The 20,009-nt window shown below is 42.5% G+C and overlaps 1 protein-coding gene across 1 annotated transcript in view; it reads left to right on the top strand.

Annotated features, from left to right (window-relative positions):
* Positions 1–213: 213 nt before the first annotated feature.
* cc2d1a (coiled-coil and C2 domain containing 1A) overlaps positions 214–20,009 on the top strand; it is an 81,811-nt gene continuing 62,015 nt past the window's right edge. The window contains exons 1-8 of the mRNA XM_043694794.2: positions 214–533; positions 5,557–5,698; positions 8,493–8,608; positions 10,599–10,691; positions 12,219–12,356; positions 12,878–13,226; positions 18,006–18,130; positions 18,923–18,995. Of these exons, the coding sequence (XP_043550729.1) occupies positions 474–533; positions 5,557–5,698; positions 8,493–8,608; positions 10,599–10,691; positions 12,219–12,356; positions 12,878–13,226; positions 18,006–18,130; positions 18,923–18,995 (1,096 nt within the window). The 5' untranslated portion in view covers positions 214–473. The remainder of the gene's footprint in view (positions 534–5,556; positions 5,699–8,492; positions 8,609–10,598; positions 10,692–12,218; positions 12,357–12,877; positions 13,227–18,005; positions 18,131–18,922; positions 18,996–20,009) is intronic.

Here is a 20,009-nt window from a genome sequence, read left to right as displayed (position 1 = left end):
GGGTATTGTAGTCCTTCCTCCCCACCCCGTAGCGACCCGCAGTGCGGCCGCGCACTACAGCTCCCGACATGCAACGGGAGGGCCGACTTTCACGGTGGGGCACTGGGGAGGGGGAAACTTATTCGCGACAGTACGGGCAAGCGCCGTTAGCGTCTTTGCGACGCCGCGGGCCGTTCCCCCCTTGGAGCCTTTGCGACAGTGCGGGCAGAGCCGTCCGATTGTTGTTGACCACCGAGGAGTTAAACCCCGTCGGAGTGAAGATTAAAAAACTCCGAGTTTAGAGAAGGGGGGATTGGAGTGATTGGAAAGTGAGCGGTTGTTTAATCGGGCCGGGAATCGTGATGCCATTTGATGTAGCCCCCGCTTTAAGTAAACGGCAGGAGAAGGATTGGGTTTCTCCCTGAGGCCGTGAGGGAGGCGAGAGGCCGCGACACCACCCACCCTCACTCACTCACTCCCTCCCTCACTCCGAAATGCACAGGAATAAGAGATCTCCCGAGCCTAAGGGCCGGGGAGCGGCGAAAGCCCGACAGGTGAGTGACGCCACGGGGAAGGGGAAGCTGCATTGACATAGCGCCCTTTCGCCGCCCCAGGCGGTGGTTGGATTTTTTTTTAGATTGGAATTGTGTTGCTGGAAAAGCGCAGCAGGTCAGGCAGCATCTAGGGAACAGGAGAATCGACGTTTCGGGCATTAGCCCTTCTTCTTTTTTAGATTCCCTACAGCGTGGGAACAGGCCCTTTCGGCCCAACTAGTCCACACTGACCCTCTGAAGAGTAACCCACCCAGGCCCATTTCCCTCTGAATGATGCACCTAACATTTGTGATCCACCCTTTGGATTGGACTACGGGAGTAAACCCGCGCAGACACTGGGAGAATGTGCAAACTCCACACACACACACACACACACACACACACACACAGCTTCCCGAGGCTGGAATTGAACCCAGGTCCCTGGGGCTGTGAGGCAGCAGTGCTAACCACTGAGCCACCGTGCCGCCCCAATTAAGATAAGCCTCCCAAATGCACAGGGGCGAGGACAAGACCAGAGTTTTGGTAAAGCACGATCCCACAGATGCCGCCGATCCGGCAACGTTCAGGCGGTTGTCTTGTTTTTTTTATTAAAAAGGAAGCGGCACATGCACAGAATCCAAGGTGGGCAAGCAGGAGGCTGGAGGGACGCAGCGAACCGGGCAGCATCAGGAGGTGGAGAAGTCAACGTTTCTGGTGTAACCCTTCCTCGGGACGTATTAAAGAGCAACTTGCATCCATCTATTCTGGATCTAATATTGAGTTCAATACCTTCAGATTGTGAACTCGCTGCTATTTCTCCCCCTTTGGCTTTACTTGTTGCTTTCTCTGTCACCATGTCCCCCCCCGTGGGACTACCTGTTCTTTAAGGTTTGACAATTGTTCTATCATTCTCACTTTCCGATATTGCATGAACACCGTCCCCTCCACACTTCATGTCAGCTCTGATGAAGGGTTAACTAGACTTGAAACATTAGCTTGGTCTGTCTTCGCATGCTACCTGATCCACTGTGATTTCCAGAATTTTTTGTTTTCAGTAGAGATTTCAGCACCTGCAGTAATTTTCTCCTGCACCCATCCATAAGGTGCTTTCTGCAACCGCTGGGCATTCTAAAGTGTTCTGTATATCCAGTGGAGTGTTTTATTTTGTTTTGAATGGTGGTCCTGTTATATGTAATGTTTTGTTTTTGTGTGATGTTGTTTGAGGGCTAAATATTGGCTTGATTACGCTGTCAGTCACTCGGGGAAAGCTTGCACAGATGACTAAGAAAGACTTGCAATTCTGTTTATGCATTACACCACCACTGGGCATCCCAAAGTGTTTTTCAGCCAACTAAGTATTTTTGAAGTTTTGTCAACTTGTAATGGGAAGGAGTGCTAGTTTGTGCACAGCAGAATCCCACATATGACAATCTGGCATTTTGCCAAATCGCAGGTCTTTTTGATGAAAGCAAAAGAACAACTGTATTCACATCATCCTTTCTGAAGTCGCAAGGTCTTCTGTTTAGCTAACAAATCAAGTCCTAATTGAAGCATAGTCTCTGTTTGATGCACAGTCATTGTATGAAATGTTTGTTGTGTTGTTTGAGTGATAAGTGTTGGCTCGAGTAGTTTGGGAAATCCCTCTGCACCTTCACTCAGTACTGCACTGGAGCATGCGCCTTGATTTTGTGCACTTCCTGTTGTGGGTCTCGAACCTTCAGACTCAGAAGTGAATAACCAGGCTGTGGTTGATACTGGGTCTTTTAAAAGAAATTGTAAATGTTACAAGTTTCAGTAGATTGTTGTCCCACAAAGAGAAGAACTTCTTCCAGGAAGCTTACAGCAGGTCACCATTTTCTGCATGTTTCCATTTGTGTCTAACATTGTACTGGTTTAACTTAGGTACTTTATGAATATCCTTTTATTGTCAAGTGCATTTGATACAAAATACGGTGAAAAATCATGTCCGTAAATGCCATTCACAGAATAAAATTTAAAAAGACAACTTCAAGTCCAGTTTTTCCTTCTCTGATGCTACAGTGTACAGCTGCCAGAGTCTCACTCCGGGCTCCCCACTTGAACCTCCCTTTGGATTTCTTTTCCTCACCATCTTGGATTGGTAGCTGAAAATGTGTTGCTGGAAAAGCGCAGCAGGTCAGGCAGCATCCAGGGAACAGGAGAATCGATGTTTCGGGCATAAGCCCTTCTTCAGGCTTATGCCCGAAACGTCGATTCTCCTGTTCCCTGGATGCTGCCTGACCTGCTGCGCTTTTCCAGCAACACATTTTCAGCTCTGATCTCCAGCATCTGCAGACCTCACTTTCTCCATCTTGGATTGGTAACCATATGTGCTTATTGGGGTAGTAATTGATCTCTTCGTGATCGTTGGTGCCATGTGAGATGAAGCATTAAGTGTTCTGTAAGAAGTTCATCATACAGGTATTGGCTTAAATATGATTCCTCCCTTTTCTCTCCCAGAGAAGTGTAGGAGCTATGCTACTATTTAGCAGCAGGATATGTAATTACTCTTATTAACTTTTAATCCTGGAATTTACCTGATTGATTAATTCAACAGATTAGCTGTGCCACATCTCCAGAGGCCAGGAATGAACAAGTTCAAATATAATTTGTGGTTAAACTATTTCTAGTGGATAAATCAAAAATTAAATATGGTCGCCCTAACTTGAAGTACAATTCTGTTTTTTATTAGGTTGCAGTTACAAATCTTAGGTTGAGTATTTTGCTTTATCAGCTATGCTTGTTCAGCATCCTGTTGTATGTTTCATTAGGAAACAGATTGCTGACGTTTAAACTGTGTGATTGGATTGGAAAGGGTTTTGGAAGGTTTTGAGGACCTGAGATGTTACGCAACAATCACACTTTCTTTGCCTTGAAGTACAAAAAAATGGACTGAATAGTGTGGATTTTGCAGCTGCTCCTGAGATTGCAAGCTTACTTCTAGATTTCTTGCAGATATTACATTTGGATAAGTCCTGATTTCTTGCATGAATTCATTTCTTACATGAATAAAATGTTCAGAGGGATGTGAGTCAAGTGCAGGCAGGTACAACTAGTTTAATTTGAGCTTATGGTCAGCATGATTGGTTGGACTGAGGGTCTGTTTCCATGCTGAGACTATGACAATTGGCAGAGCTAATGGTGTATTGACTATATACTCGATAGTGTTACCTCACAGATCCAAGTCTGCACTATTGCAAAGTAGAATAGAATCTCTCAACAAGGAAAGCTCGCTTTGCTTTATCTCTTGGATAACGCAGAGCTTTAAGGTTATTTGAAGGTTTTACTTGGGAGTTTTGATTTGGACTTGGAGTCCTGAGAATGTCCCATCATATCATTGCACCTGAACAAAAGCAAATTTTTTAAAAAGTCCATCTCTTTCAAAAGCAATTCGAGCCAGTCTCTCAATCATCTGTGATGTGGGTATCCTGTGCACGTTACAGTAAAACCTTCAAGATGTAAATTGGCCTTGACAGTCATTTATGTACTCTTGGGAATCCTAGCAAACGCTGCAGATGATAGAATGCTTGTACTTTGAGGTAGAGATGAACAAGAGTTCAAACTTTGACTCTTGGCTTGCATTACTCTCAGTTAAATGCCCACGTAAAGTGGAAGTGGACACTTCATGACATTGCCTTTCTTGAATTTGTTCTTTGAATTATTGCTGATTCTTCTTGGTCATGGAAGATGGTAATGAACCAGCTTCTCATGTCCAACTGAACAGCTTTCTAGACCCATTTAAAAGGCAGGTAAGAATTAGCAATACTGCTGTGGATCTGGTAACCCATTGAATTTCCTCTCTTAAAGGATGTTCATGATTTGGATGGGCTTTGATGATGCCCAAGTGGTTTTGTAATCCTTACTATTAATGCTAATTTTTAAAATTCCTGATTAATTTTGAATTTTTGTTGAACTTTTAGTTGAACAGTTTAGATTAAACTTGAATTTTAATTCCCCATTTGCATTGTTGGGATTTGAGCTTGTTTCTCATGATTACTAGTCCAATAGCAGACTTTACAGATATGTCTTGTGTGCTTAATCAACATCTCTCCAACTGTGATTTACCCCATTTTTAATGCATTTAATATCAGGTGAATTAACCTAAGAGGATGCATGTTCTGGTATCAATGGTGGCCAAGGCCAGCAAAGGGGTGTGATGATTTTGATTTGTGATGCTACTTTATCTGGTGGTATTGAGTTTTATTTCATGTTGTACTCGGGACTTGAAGAATGCTGGCTGTGTGTGTTTTTTCAGTTATTGAAAATATTAATATTTCAAATTGGAAAATACTAACCAGTGCCATTTACTATAAGATTTGGCTGTGAATCAACAGAATGCTGCACTACTAGGTTGCATTTACTTACAGTACATCATCTCTTAAACAGTGCGTTCACTATTCCATCTATATTGTGACAAGTGGGCAATGGGCAAGCCAGCAAGAAGCAACTGCAAACCTTTTGTGCGCATACGTAATAATATTGTGGTGTTCATGTTAGTGCCAGTAAAGGCAGTCTATCAGATACAGCAAGAAGACTGGCAGCATTTGGGAAGGCAGAGTTTAAGAGGTAATTGTTGAAAGAAGATTTGTTTCTTTGGTATTTCACATTAATATGTGTTTGAATGTAAGTACTTTGAGTGTTGTAGCAAGGGGATGGGTAGTGGGCTGAGGTTTCAGTTCTTATCAAGTACCTCAGGGAGTCCAGGTATTGCCTAAGATTTACCTGAATTGGCTGTGTATTTTATTTTGCCGCCCGTTGTGATACTGTGATTGCAACGTGTATGGATGAAGTCTGAAGGTCTTTCCGTGGGTTCGTATGGGCTTATCACTTAGCGGTCGGATGTTTGAGGTGATGAATGCCACATATGAAATGTACATTTGAAAATGTGATTTTATTTCCCTTTCTGTTCCTTTTTTCTCAGTGTAGTAAATTATCCCAGTAATTGCAGACTTTCCATGAAGTCATTATATAGAGTTACTGTTATTGTTTACATTGCCCTTGAGTTTAATGATCTTTGTCTTCACAGCTTGGGTTGCTGGTAGACTTCTCACCTGATGACAGTATGATGATGGATATAAATGGTGATGAGAGTGATGCTGACTTGGAAGCTGAACTGGCAGAAATTACTGGAGAAAAACCAGCTAGCAGAGGAAAACCTAAAGGAAAAGGTATGTCATCTGTCACCTTCACTGCATCTTCCCTTGATTTTTGGCAGTAGTAACCTCCAAGAGTTTAGAGACAAGTAACAAATGTTAGATTGGGATTAATAAGTTAGTGAAGAATCTGTAAGGAGCTGTGGATAGTTTACACCCATGATTATTCCAAATAGAATCTAGTCTGAATTATTTTTAAAAGGCATACGTTCTTTCTCCTTTAATACTCATGAGCTTTGTGTTATCTTCTTGTAACTGAATCTTGACAGCATTTAGAAACCTTAACTCAAATGTCAATAGGTTGCAAACCTCCACTGGATATATTCTAGCTCTTTGCACACTGCTGTGGCACATATTAACCGATGTTGCATCCAAGTAAGCAGCCTTTTGATTTTAAAATCCCACCCTATTTCTTTAATTCGCAACAACACTGCTGAGATATCCGTGCTCCACCAGTTCCACCCTCTTGAGCATCACTGATTTTTAATGGCTTCATTGGTGGCTACCTTCTGCTTGTCAAGGCTTTTGGATTCCTCCCCCAAACATTGCTCTGTCTTTTTAAAGACAATTTAAAACCTATCTCTTTGACCACAGTTTTGGCCATCTATCCTAACCTCATTGCAGCCTTTTGTTTTTTTTTTTGAAAATCCCTATAAAGCCCATTGGGTAATTTTGCTATGTTAGGAATATTAAGTAAATGCCCAGTTGTTTTTGGGTCAGACCTCTGCACTGATCAACGAATGTTTCACCGGACATCTGGAAAGGAAGTCCTGCATTTAACTTCATGAAAGCATTTCAGATATTCTTCACATACGCTGAATTAGCTCCACACACTCTAAAACCCCATCCCCCAGGATGTCTACCTGAACTGCTGAAACTGTCATGGCAATGGTGATGTTTTAATGTGTTAGAGTGGCAGGATATTGATCCAGCCAAAGTGAAAGAGCAGTAATATAGGTCCAAATTAGAATGTTGAGGTTTGGAGCTGATGGTGTCCTCATGAGATTTTGGGCTTTTGAGTGATGGGTGGTTACAAAGTAGCGTTGTGCTGTACAAGTAGTTTGCTGGAGATGATTCAGTTTGCTCCCATTCTGTACTGTGATAAAGGATTCCATTTGAATTAATGAACCAATCTGCTCTGATCTGAGTGCAGCTGTCCTCATTCATAGAAGAAACAAATAAGAATTCTGTCACTGTTGTGAGCTTTGTTGCTGATGGAAAAGGACATGCACATCAGAGTATCCAGACTTTGCCCTGTTCTGATGACCATTGATGCTCTGTGTGGTCCAGTTAAATTTTGGCTGATGTTGACTCAGGAGAGATAGCGGGGACACAAGGTCTGCAGATATTGGAAATCAGAAACAACAACAGAAATTGCTGGGGAAACTCAGTAGGTCTCGCAGCAACTCTGGTGAGAAAGCAGGGTGGCATTTTCACTCCATTGATGCTGCCAAACCTGTTGACTATATGGGACTTGAGTGATGGTAGTGTAGTTCATGTTTGGGGAGAAGATGATGGCTTTCTGTGGAAACAGGCCCTTCGGCCCAACAAGTCCACATCGACGCGCATGACCAGAACTTGCCCATCCACCCTGCAATTGTCACTTACGTCATGGCTCTTTGTGGGATCTTCCTGTACACAATTCAGTTGCTGTATTTTCCACACTACAATTTAATGAGACTTCAACATGTCCCTTTGGCTGAGAGGTCCTTCAGGACATGAATGCTGCTTTATAAATCCCAAGTATTTTTCTCTCTTTCAAATGAGTAGAATCTTAGCCTTGTGTTCAGAGAAGTCCTGAGCTTGAACCGTTTTCACTTGTGGTGTATGTACAGGATACTCCGTATGGTTGTGCAAACATGTACTGATTAATCGATCCCTACTTAGCTTTGTTCATTACAATCATTTCCATCACATGCTATAATTTACTTCCAGTTTCTTATTTTTAAATGCCCTCGATTCTCAAGAGATTATTTCCTGATGAAGAAGACAGTCAGGCTCCTTGTTCCTTCACCTCTTCTATTATTCCTTTTAAACTTCTTGGAATTGGGCAAAACTGCTGCTTGCTGATTAAACTTAGCATATTTGAAATATGGAAATACATCTCTCTTGACCTGATCACCAGGTAACCAAGTGAGATTTGATGCAATGTCGAGCCTTGGTTTTGCTGGAATGCTCAACAATCCCCCTGGAGCTTTCTCACGGAATAGTACTGCTGCTGCCAACTGGGGCGTACCTTTTGTCCCCACCGGATCCATCTGTTGAATAAACTGTGGGGCTGCAATTAATACTTTTTAAAGGCAAACTTGGGAAATACACCTATGTAGTTTTCTTTTCCCTCAGCAGCCATTTTGATTCTGCTAATTTACAAAAGTAGTAACCTGCATTGATCTGCTGTCTTTGTTGTTGCAGTTCATCCCAAGGTATCTTCAAAGGAGCGTTATCAAAGAATATTTGATACAAAGCCACACAGGTGGATAGTAGGACAGATGACCAAGCCTTTGTTCAGAAGCTCGGCTTAAGAAGCAGCTTAGAGAGTCGGCGTGTGTGGGATTAAGAATGCTTTGCATTTAGAATTTCCTCTTAATTGAATTCCTAAATGAAAATGCTAAAGCTACTCCAAATATATTATTATATAGGCTAGAATTTCTATGCACCTTTTAGATTTAAACCCTGCTCCCATAAGCACAAGGAGTGAGTTCAAAAGTGGTATTATCGCCATCATGCTTCTTGAGTAGGGAGTGGAAAAGCCACTCGAGGTTATTCAGAATAAAAGTGTATAGTCCTGACAAGCCTTCTGTTTCTGTAGTCCCACTCCCTATGGAAGATATTGAGAGAATGGCTGCTCTGTGCATGAAGGACCTTGATGAAGAAGCCGAAGATGATGATGATGATGGTGATGTGGATGATGATGCAGACTTGATGGTAAATAGCTTTGAAAATCTTTTAAAATATTCACTGATTTCACTGTCTTTAGCTTGGTGGGTAATTGGGAGAATCATGGAGTTTTATGACCTAAATACCTATACCACTCAACATGTCACCAATATTCAGTGCCAGCACTGATGTTTGAGACAGCAACTATACTTTTCGAGGAGCCCTTGCTTTAGTCATGGGATCCCATTTGAAATAACCCCACAAGAGGCTGGTATCCTGTCACCAAGTCACACTTTATTTATGCGTGGAAGGTCCTTGACACTGGGCCAGCCCCCTGAGAGCCAACTCTCAGTGTCAGACATTCTAAACCCTTCTTTATATCTGTCAGCCAGGACACCCTGATTGGGGCTGTTAATCTGGACCAATCAGGGAACCCCATTTATAAGGGTTCCACCTGGCTGACCTCATTACAATCACTACATCATTCTTGATTCTATTCCTAACATTGAAACTAGTAAATGTCTAGATTCAGACCTTTAAGTCTTTTGTAATGTGAAGCATATGAGACTGCAATGCCCACATTTGATGTTACCAGAGAATTGGAGAATTCAGTGAACTTGTTGTGTATTCAGCATTTAAATGGAGCGTCGGATTTCATGTTTACATATAGAAGCTTTCACAGACTAAACCTGACACCTCACTGGTGAAGGGCTTTTGCCCGAAATGTTGATTTTCCTGCTCCTCGGATGCTGCCTGACCTGCTGTGCTTTTCCAGCACCACTCTAATCTTGACCTCACTTGTGTGACCTGCTCAAAACGTAAAACAATATTTTTCTATTAAATGCTGCTTTACAGTCCTGCTTGTAGTCAGAGCTAACAGCGAGCATACTTTACATGTCTAAGACTATATTTAATACTTACTTCTATTTATAGTAAGGCTAATTTGTTCGCATTTTGATTTATGCATATTGCTGCCAAACATTTTTGTAACACAGAATTGCAACCATTTCAATTGAAGAGACTTCCTACTGCAACTCTACATACAGCACTATTAGTGAATGCAGGTAGAAGTTGAAAGATCCAGCATTGGTGTGCCAATATAATCTGTTTTACACCTTGGTACCCATTTCCAATCCCACTGCAAAACTATTATTCTGTTGCTCGCTATTCCAAAAACTGCTTGTCATCTTGCTCCTTCAGTAAGCACTTGGTTTACTTCTGTCTACTGTCATCCTCTTTCTGCTTGTCACAAGCACATTGTTGTTCCAGGTATTACTGATGCACAGTCAAAAGCATGATTGCTGTCAGTTCAGTAGCCTTGACTTGGTGATACCATTCTCACTGTGGAGCCAGAAGACCACAAATTCAGATCCCACTGCTGACATTTGAATACCCAATCTGGGTTACCCACTCCACTGTAACACCCTCCACTGGGGGTGTGCTGTTCCTTTCTGGTGCCTTCTTTGGGGTGTTAAAATGAGAACCCTTCTGAAGGGTAGTAAGGTTTCAATGTCACCTTCTGAAGAAGTACCAGACTGCTGACCAATCTTTGTTTTTCAACCTAAATCTCTCAAATGAGCTATCTATAATTAGCAGTGTTTTTGTGGGATCGTGCTGTGCTTAGCTTGCCATGTCGCACTTAAACACACTTTTCTAAATCAATACAAACCACCCCCTGCATCCAGCCCATCTCCTCTTTGTCCTTCTCTGCCTTTCTCTTTCCCCCACCAGGGTGAAACCTTCTTGTTTTCCAAGTTCTACTCTCCAAATTCTTCTCTTTGCTGATATTAAAAGTCCCTTGCACTTGTCATTCTGTAATGTTTGTGGATAGGGTGTTTGTCTAGTGTTTAAAATAATGCTATTATTTTTGCTATAAATTCTGTGTTAGGATTGAGCCCTCCACTATCACCTGACGAAGGAGTGTCGCTCCGAAGGAGAGTGTGCTTCCAATTAAACCTGTTGGACTATAACCTGGTGATGTGTGATTTTTAACTATTATATCTTGACATTGTTCTGATTTAAAGTTTTGCTTTTCTAGGCTGAACTGAATGAGGTGCTTGAGGAGGATAGACAGAACAAGAATGTGCCTTCCCCTGTAGAAAGTAAACTCACGTCTGACTCTCTTCCACAGGTAAGTTTATGGTCTCATGCCACTGCACATTTAAGAAAAGCGATTGATTTTGTTTCTCGCTGTTAATGCTGTTGTTGGCACTGTAATTGGTGTACTTTGTTTGTCTCGTTACTTTCCTTCTGAAAAAAGATGCATTCCCCTCATGGACTGCCAATCCCCCCAGGATTTATCTCCAGATATTATTTACGTGATGTTTCAAGAAGGGACTATAGTCTCTCTTGTTTGAGAGTTTTATTTAATGGTCTGTGTAATAATGCTGCCATATTTGGGAGTGGAGTACACCACTGTGTTTAGATTAGTTCAAACTCTAAAGGAAAAGACAAGATAAGTTTTATTTTGCATGATGAATTATTAGGAAATGGAATATATTGCAGTGCAGATCTGTCATTGCTTCAATAATTAATCCTGGCATTTGAAAATAAAGAAGATAATTAATTGACTAAATGTTTCAGAAGATTTAGGAAGGAGGAGGGAATTGCTGGACCAAACAATAGTTATTTTGGTGCTTAATTTCAATGATGTTTTCATCTTTTAGAGAAGACACCAATAGATTTTGAGCAACGACAAAAAAAACCCGAAATTGCTGGAGAAGCTCAGCAGGTCTGGCAATATCTGTCGAGAGAAATCAGTTAACACTTTCGGTCTGGTGACTCAAGTCCAGGACTGCACCAGTGCCATAGTAAACACCGTCTTAATTGGAAATTATGCATTCAAATTGAAAGACTTCTTCTCTTCGTTGTTTAAAGTGACCTCTGTTTGGCAGGCAGTTTTTACCTTTTGTGGACAAAGTGCTAAATGATGTGCACTGTACCAAATTTGATAGCTGACTTAATATGGGGATGCCCATTGAGTCAAATGAAGAGTACTTGGCTGTCAGAGACATAATCATCCCAGAAATTGTCTGAATTTAGAACAAGGTTCCAGAGCTATTTTTTTAAATGAGAATCCCTGTCCTGTATCTGATATGGCCAATCAGTTCAGTCAACAAAGCACCAACTTTTTAGAACTTTGTTCATGGCTAGGCCAGCATTTATTGATCATTCCTAATTGACCCGAGGGCAGTGAAAAGCAAGGCATTGTGGGTCTGCAGTCACCGGTAGGCCAGGTAAAGCGAAGACGACAGATTTCCTTCCCTAAAGAACATTAGTGAACTGGATAGTTTTTCACAGCTGTCAATAGTGGTTACATGGTTGCTATTAATTAAGCTTCTTCATGACAAATCTTTCGCTTACTTCAGATTTCACCAGCTGCTTTGGTGTGATTTGAACCCCTGTATCTAAAACATTAGCCTGAGGTCCTTGATTGACGGTGTAGTGACATTGCCACTAAGCCACTGCCTCCAGCTAAGTTAGTTTGGTATCTTCAAGAATTTGCTAGTTTTGTCACTAATCATGACAAATTTAAGCATTACTGTTTTCTTCACTTTGGGGTTTAAAATTAACTTGCTATTTAAATCCATGATGATGTTTTTCTTTGTAGGTGCCGTTCAGTTTGACTCTAATGCAATCTGTTTGTTTTTAACTGTAGTCCAATATGACGCCTGCAGTTACTGGCGGATTAGAAGGCACTCTGGTGGAGCGGATTGACATGTACAGATCTGCGATCGACAATGCCAAACAGTCTGGCGAGAGCTCTAAAGTTCGGAGATATGAACGTGGCCTTAAGGTTGGAAAAAACATTCTTGCGTATTTAATGTATCCACTGGCTGAGGAACTGTGTAAATGGTACATGCCTGATCCGGGTTTTGCTGAGTTAGCTCTGTCTGACTATCCACTATAATTAGAAGTCATTTGGCTTTATCATATTTGTAATTTTACTTGGCTGGTAGGAATTCGGGAGTTGGCTGTGATTGCAGGTGGTGGACCCCAAGAACTGTGTTTTTCAGTTTTCCAAATAATGCATCAATAATTCCCTCCTGGGTCATCAAATTGAATACACATACCAGGTGGTGTGATTCTGCTTGAATATTGAATGCAATATCCCTTTGCTATTGCATTGAAATGCCAACACAGATTATGCCTTCCATTTTATGAAGTAGGTCCCACCTTTTGCCTGTTGGTAGTGTGTTAAACTTTTACTGTCTTGAAATTGATATTCAAGGATTTAGACCTTCCTTGCTCATAATCAGAAAAATATATTTCCTTTCATTTCCCTAATTTTTTTTTTATTCTGACATTTTTCTTCAGACTTTGCAGTCCATGCTTACATCGCTGAAGAAGGGAAAGCAGATTAATGAAGAGGACATCCCACCCCCAGTGGCTTCTGGCAAAAGTAGTAATGCCTCAACGACCCCATTCGCCTCTGGGACATCAGCACCTTTAACAGAAGACCGATCTGTCTTAATTGACTTGGCTGTGCCCAGCGAACATCCAGTGCCGGCAGCACAGTCTGCACCCCCTCCTTTACTACCCAAACCAAAGATGTCTGTATCTGAGGTTGCTCCACCTCCTTCAGTCAAAAGACCAAACATGCATGTGGAAGTGCCAGTGCCTGCCAAAATGGAGGCAGCTACCCCCGTGTCTGATAACAGAGCAGGTAGGATTGTTTGCATTGTGCAAGTTTTCTATCTCTGGAGGGTCTTTTTTTTTCCCCTTTAAGCTGACAAATTTGACTTTGCCTGCTTTTCAGTCAACAGGCTGAGATTTCAAACCTGTGTCAGATTTTGTCAGGCTGGCTCTCCGCAGCTCAGGGAGTGATGCACTAATGGAGGTGCTGTTTTTTTTTCTTGAAAGAAACATGAAATTGTGTACCTTCTCCAGTGGGAGTAAAATGTCCCAGGGCACAAGTGTTACGACATGGCGGTGAACCCCTGTGTTAATTAAACCAAACACCCAGAAAAACATGCCTCACTTTGTAATCTGTTAAATGAGTGACAGAGAACTCCCAAATTCCACTATTTAAAATAAAAACATCAATTTATTTTTTAACTCTAAAAGTGAACATTAAACAACAGCTATTTACAACTCTAAGACCCCCCCTTTCTCTTTTTTTATTCATTAGATTAGATTAGATTCCCTACAGTGTGGAAACAGGCCCTTCCACCCAACAAGTCCACACAGACCCTCCGAAGAGTAACCCACCCAGACCCATTTCCCTCTGACTAATGCACCTCACACTTTGGGCAATTTAGCTTAGCCAATTCATCTAACCTGCACATCTTTGGACTGTGGGAGAAAACCGGAGTATCTGGAGGAAACCCACGCAGACTTAGGGCGAATGTGCAAACTCCACACCGACAGTTGCCCAAGGCTGGAATCAAACCTGGGTCCCTGGCACTGTGAGGCATCAGTGCTAACCACTGAACCACTGTGCCGTTGCTTTGTCCTGGATGGTGTTGAGTTTCTTGAGTGTTAGAACATTGAACAATACGGCGCAGAACAGGTCCTTCGGCCCTCGATGTTGCGCCGATCTGTAAACTATTCTCAGCTCGTCCCCCTACGCTATCCCATCACCATCCATATGCTTATCCAAGGATTGTTTAAATGCCCCTAATGTGGCTGAGTTAACTACATTTGTGGGATTTGGGTGTCACTAGCTGGTCAGCATTGATAGCCCATCCTTACTTGCCCTTTGAGAAGATGGGGGTGAACTGCTTTCTTGAATCGCTGCAGTACACTTGCTGTGGGTTGATCCACAATGCTGGTAGGGAGGGATTTCCAGGATTGTGACCCAACGACGCTGAAGGAACAGCAGTATAGTTTCAAGCTAGGGTGGTGAGTAGCTTGGAGGGGAACTTGCAGGTGGTGGTGTTCCCGAGTATCTGTTCCCGTTGTACTTCAAGATGGAAGTGGTCATGGGTTTGGAAGGTGCTGTCTAAGAATCTTTAGTGAATTTCTGCAGTGCACTTTGTAGATAGTAGCAACAGTGTGCACTGAGCGCCGGTGGGTGAGGAATTGAATCTTTGTAGATGTGGTGCCAATCAAGCAGGTTGCTTTGTTCTGGATGGTGTCAAGCCTCTTGAGTGTTGGAGCTGCATCCATTCAGGCAAGTATTCCATCTCACTGCTGACTTCTGCCTTGGTGATGGTGGATAGACATCGGGGTGTCAGGAGATGAGTTACTCACTGCAGTATCCCTAGTCTCTGACCTGCTCTTGTAGCAACTGTGGTTATGTGGTGAGTCCAGTTGAGTTTCTGGTCAATGGTAACCCCAAGGATGTTGACGGGGGCTTTCTGTGATGGTAATACTGTTGAATGTCAAGGGGTGGTGGTTAGAGTGTCTCTTATTGGTGATGGTCATTGTCTGGCCACTCGTTGGCCCAAACCTGGATATTGTCCAGATCTTGTTGCATTTGAGCAAGGACTCGCGAATGGTGCTGAACACTGTGCATCGTCGGCGAACATCCCCACTTCTGACCTTGTGACTGTAGAAAGGTCATTGATGAAGCAGCTGAAGATTGTTAGGCCTAGGACACTGCCCTGAGAGACTCCTGCAGAGACTCCTGGAGCTGAGATGACTGACCCTCCACAACCGCAACCATCTTTCTTTGCCTAGGGTATGACTGTAACCAGGGGAGTGTTTGCCCCTGATACCCATTGATTCCAGTTTTGCCAGGGCTCCTTGATGCCATACTCGGTCAAATGCGACCTTTATGTCAAGGGCTGTCACTCTCTCCTCACCTCTGGAATTCACCTCTTTTGTCCATATTTGAACCAAGGCTGTAAATGAGATCAGGAGCTGAGTGGCCCTGGCGCAGCCCAAACTGGGTGTCACTGAGCAGGTTATTGCTGAGCAGGTGCTGCTTGATAGCACTGTTGATGACCCCTTCCATCACTTTACTGACGATGGAGAGTAGACTGCTGGGCGGTAATTGGTTGGGTTGGATTTGTCCTGCTTTTTGTGTACAGGACACACCTGGGCTGTTTTCCATTTGATGCCAGTTTAGTAACTATATTGGAAGAGCTTGGCTAAGGGAGAGGCAAGTTCTGGAGCACACATCTTCAGTACTGTTGGCAGGATGTTATCAGGGCCTGCTGCTTACTATATGCTTCCAACTCTTTAACAATATGCTGTTCCAAAAGGATACTTATTAAAATTACATCAACTTAATTTCAAAACCACACCATTGCTGTCGTCTTCTGTGTCTTCACTCCTCCCCATGGCTGCGAGTATGTTTCACATGAAAAGGTACCTTTGATCGAAAGGTTTTACTAATTTCTTTGAGAGCATCATATTAAGATGGGCAATTAGCTCTCTAGGAGTATCACTTGTTGCCGTCTGACCAATTGTCAAAATGTCCGCATTCTTAGACTCCTCAACATCAGATCAGCTCATTGATTTGATGTTGGCAAAACAATATATTCAAACTCGATTGGGTGTTCGTATCCTAGGGCATAATTTAAATTCGATTGGTTACATTCAAATTGTTGTCAAAACAGGAACCAAAACTCAGGTATCCATTTCACAGTCAAATGTTACACATTTTAAATTTTCTGGTACACTCTGAGACTGCCATCTAGTCATATACACAGATGCTTGAAAGCTCTTAAAGGTACAGTACACACCTTGAACTTCATAACACAAGTTCAAAGCTTAATAGCGCCATTCTCCCTGTTGTCCTAGCCAGTGGGTATCCATCAGTCAACTTGGCACTGAGGTCTCGTCTTATGAGGAGATTAACTGGAATACGTTTTTGTTAATTAAGGTGATGCGGGGATCCTTAAATGCGGGGTTTGCATCTTAATTTGTCTTTCCTTAATTACCTTCCCATTTGAAAGTGAAAGTTTGAAAATGTCAGATCAACCCTTGGATGCAATATATTTGAGAAAACATGATCATTGGAGCCTTTTTTAATTTTAATGTACCTCTTTCTTATTGCTATTAAAGTGCATTTGAAAATAGATTGTCAAGAGCTCCATGAGAATTTAAACAAGTTATTTGTAAAGCACAAGATGAAACATGAAAATGGAATGCTGCATTTTGCTAGATCAAAGATGTTAGCCATGAAATTTTCAGTTCGTTTAAACCGACATAAATGGACGAAAGTTGTATTATCTGGTCCATTGAGGAGGAAGACCCATGTTCATCAAAAGCAGTGGGGATTGTTGCAAAGATTAAGGAAACTGCAGCGTAATGTTAGCTCTTTGTTCTTGAATTTCTTTTATAGACATGCCCTGAAATGTCATCTTTAGGTCAATACTAAAATCTTAGGCCACTTTTGGAATACTGCGTTCAATTGTGTGTACTGGTTCCCCTACTATATGAAAGATGTTGTTAAACATGAAAGGATGCAGAAAAAATGTACAAGAATGTTGCCAGGGTTTAGAGGGTTTGAGCTGTAGGGAGAGGTTGAATAGGTTGGAGCTATTTTAGTGGGCGGCACGGTGGCACAGTGGTTAGCACTGCTGCCTCGCAGCGCCAGAGACCCGGGTTCAATTCCCGACTCAGGCGACTGACTGTGTGGAGTTTGCACGTTCTCCCTGTGTCTGCATGGGTTTCCTCCGGGGGCTCCGGTTTCCTCCCACAGTCACAAAGATGTGCAAGTCAGGTGAATTGGCCATGCTAAATTTCCCGTAGTGTTAGGTAAAGGTGGGTTACGCTTTGGCGGGTCGGTGTGGACTTGTTGGGCCGAAGGGCCTGTTTCCACACTGTAAGTAATCTAATCTAATCTATTTTCTCAGGAGCATCGGAGTCTGAGTGGAGACCTTGTAGAGGTTTATAAAATGAGAGGCATGGATGGGATAAATAGCCCAAGTCTTTTCTCCAGGTAGGAAGTCCATAACTGGAGGGCATAGGTTTAAGATGAGAGGAGAAAGATTTAAAAAGGACCTGAGAGTTAACTTGTTCATGCAGAGGCTGGTGCGTGTATGGAATGAGCTGGCAGAGGCGGTGGTGGAAGCTGTTACAATTACAACATTTAAAAGGTATCTGAATGTTTACATGAATACATAGAGTTTAGAGTGACATGGGTCAAGTGCTGGCAAATGGGACCAAAGGGTCTGTTTCACACTGTGGAAATCTGACTCTCTGGTGCAAATTGCAGGTTTGTACGTTTAACAAGCTATTTGATTTAGAGAGCACATGGAATTGCTTTTGGCTAGAATGGTGGGATGAATATCCCCTTTAAGTTTGAAGGCTGTACAGGTTTAAAGAGAATCCAGCACTGATATCCTCTCAGGTATACAAGTGGACAGCGTGAGGAGGTGAACCAATTTATATAGTTCTTTTTGAACCTCCAATTCTCAGCCAATTAACTGAGAACTGACCCCAACTACTTTCATGTAGCTCAGTGGTTCTATTGTTATTGGATGCTTTTCTGAAAGAATACAGGAAACTACTATTCTGCTTATGTGTAGCTTTGATTTCTCTGTTTTAGTATCATTGAATTCAAGCATGAAAGAAACAGTAATGGGCAGACAGCGAGAGTACAAACTGGCAGCCCTTCAAGCCAAACGCAGCGGCGACACTGAGCTTGCAACAAAGTTATACCGAATAAGTAAGGTAAGATTAATGCCAAGCTGTGGCAATCCTTTCATTCAAGCTGACTGTAGAAACTGGGCTCGTGGAGTGATGGTAAGGTGGGGAGACCTGAAACTGCACTTCTCAAAGCATTAGTTCAGGCATGTTGTAAATGGTTTGTGAATTTGTTGACAAATCAGTTTTTACTGTGTTGAGACATAATGGCTGGTCCATCCTTCAGTAGACAAACCAATTTGGGTTCAACAGCCGAGACTAGTTTTATGGCTTTTGATGTTAAAGGATGTATATTTTGCAAATCTCAGCTTCCCTTTAAAATTGACCCAAAGCACAAAACTACTGTAGAACTAGCAAAGTAACCAGCCCCTCTTGTTGAGAAACCACTGGACACATGGTTAATGTAATGGGGAAAAAACACTGATTTACTCCCAAACATCAGGGAATTTTGGGACCAAGCATATGAAATGGAAAAAGTTCCATTCTGTTATTATAAGCACCTTAACTATTGATTTGAGCAAAGTTCACCAAAAAAAGCAAGTTGAAAAGATGAAAGTTACTTTTTATTAGGTCAAGGTGTTCAGGCTTACCAAAGCAAGGAGGGATATGGCGGTGTGTATTGCAGTTCAGACACAATCCAGTTGAATGTCAGACTCCTATTCCTGTGTCCTTGAGTAGTATTTGTAGGATGGGAAAGGGAGATGATAGTCTGGTGCTCCAGCATGGTTCCTGTTTTGCCTTTCTCTCAATTGGAGGCAGTCCAGAAAATGTTGATTTAACTTGTGTCCATTAACAGCTCATTCCTTCTGTTCAAACCAGAAATTTGATCCTATTCTTGAAGCACTGGGCAGAGGAGAGACTGTGGACTTGAATGGCCTCCCACCCCCTTTCGGTATGCACTAGATCCGTTGTGTATTTGTGTCGTGAATACATCTTTATGCTTCTGTCAGCTGGCCTTTGATTTCTGCACAGTTTGGGGGGGGGTGGGGGGGGTTAGAAGGTCTTCTCGTGTAGGTTTGGTGGTCTGATTAGCAAGGTTGCAGATGATGCTAAGATTGGTGGAGTAGCAGATAGTGAAGGGGACTGTCAGAGAATGCAGCGGAATATAGATAGATTAGAGAGTTGGGCAAATCCAGGCAAATGTGAGGTGATGGATTTTGGAAGATCCAATTCAAGAGTGACTTGTATGGTAAATAGAAAAGCCCTAGGGAAAATTGATGTACAGAGAGATCTGGGGGATCAGGTCCATTATACCCTGAAGTTGGCAACGCAGATCAATGAAGTGATCAAGAAGGCATACGGTATGCTTTCCTTCATCGGACGGGGTAGTGAGTACAAGAGTTGGCAGGTCATGTTACAGGTGTATAGGACTTTGGTTCGGCCACATTTGGAATACTGCATACAGTTCTGGTCGCCACATTACCAATAGGATGTGGATGCCTTGGAGAGGGTATGGAGGAGGTTCATAAGGATGTTGCCTGATATGGAGGGTGCTAGCTATGAAGAGAGATTGAGTAGATTAGGATTAATTTCATTAGAAAGACAGAGGTTGGTGGGGGGGGGGGGGTCTACAAAATCATGAGAGGTATAGACTGTGTGGATAGCAAGAAGCTGTTTTTCCCAGAGTGAGGGACTCCATTATTAGGGATCACGAGTTCAAAGTAAGAGGGGGGATAAGTTTAGGAGAGGTATGCGTGGAAAGTTCTTTACGCAGACGGTGGTGGGTGTCTGGAACATGTTGCCAGCGGAGGTGGTAGAGGCGGGCATGATAGTGTCATTTAAGGTGTATCTACACAAATACATGAATGGGCAGGGAGCCGAGGGATACAGATCCTTGGAAAATAGAGGGCTGAAGGGCCTGTTCCTGTGCTGTAATTTTCTTTGTTCTCGGAACTAGTTTTGACCA

This window comes from Chiloscyllium plagiosum, unplaced genomic scaffold (assembly GCF_037043375.1).
Source record: "Chiloscyllium plagiosum isolate Xiang-an unplaced genomic scaffold, Cpla_swu_hap1 HiC_scaffold_45, whole genome shotgun sequence".
Taxonomy (NCBI): domain Eukaryota; kingdom Metazoa; phylum Chordata; class Chondrichthyes; order Orectolobiformes; family Hemiscylliidae; genus Chiloscyllium; species Chiloscyllium plagiosum.
The sequence above is the reverse complement of the archived record's forward strand: the minus strand, read 5'-3'. Positions and strand labels throughout refer to the sequence as shown.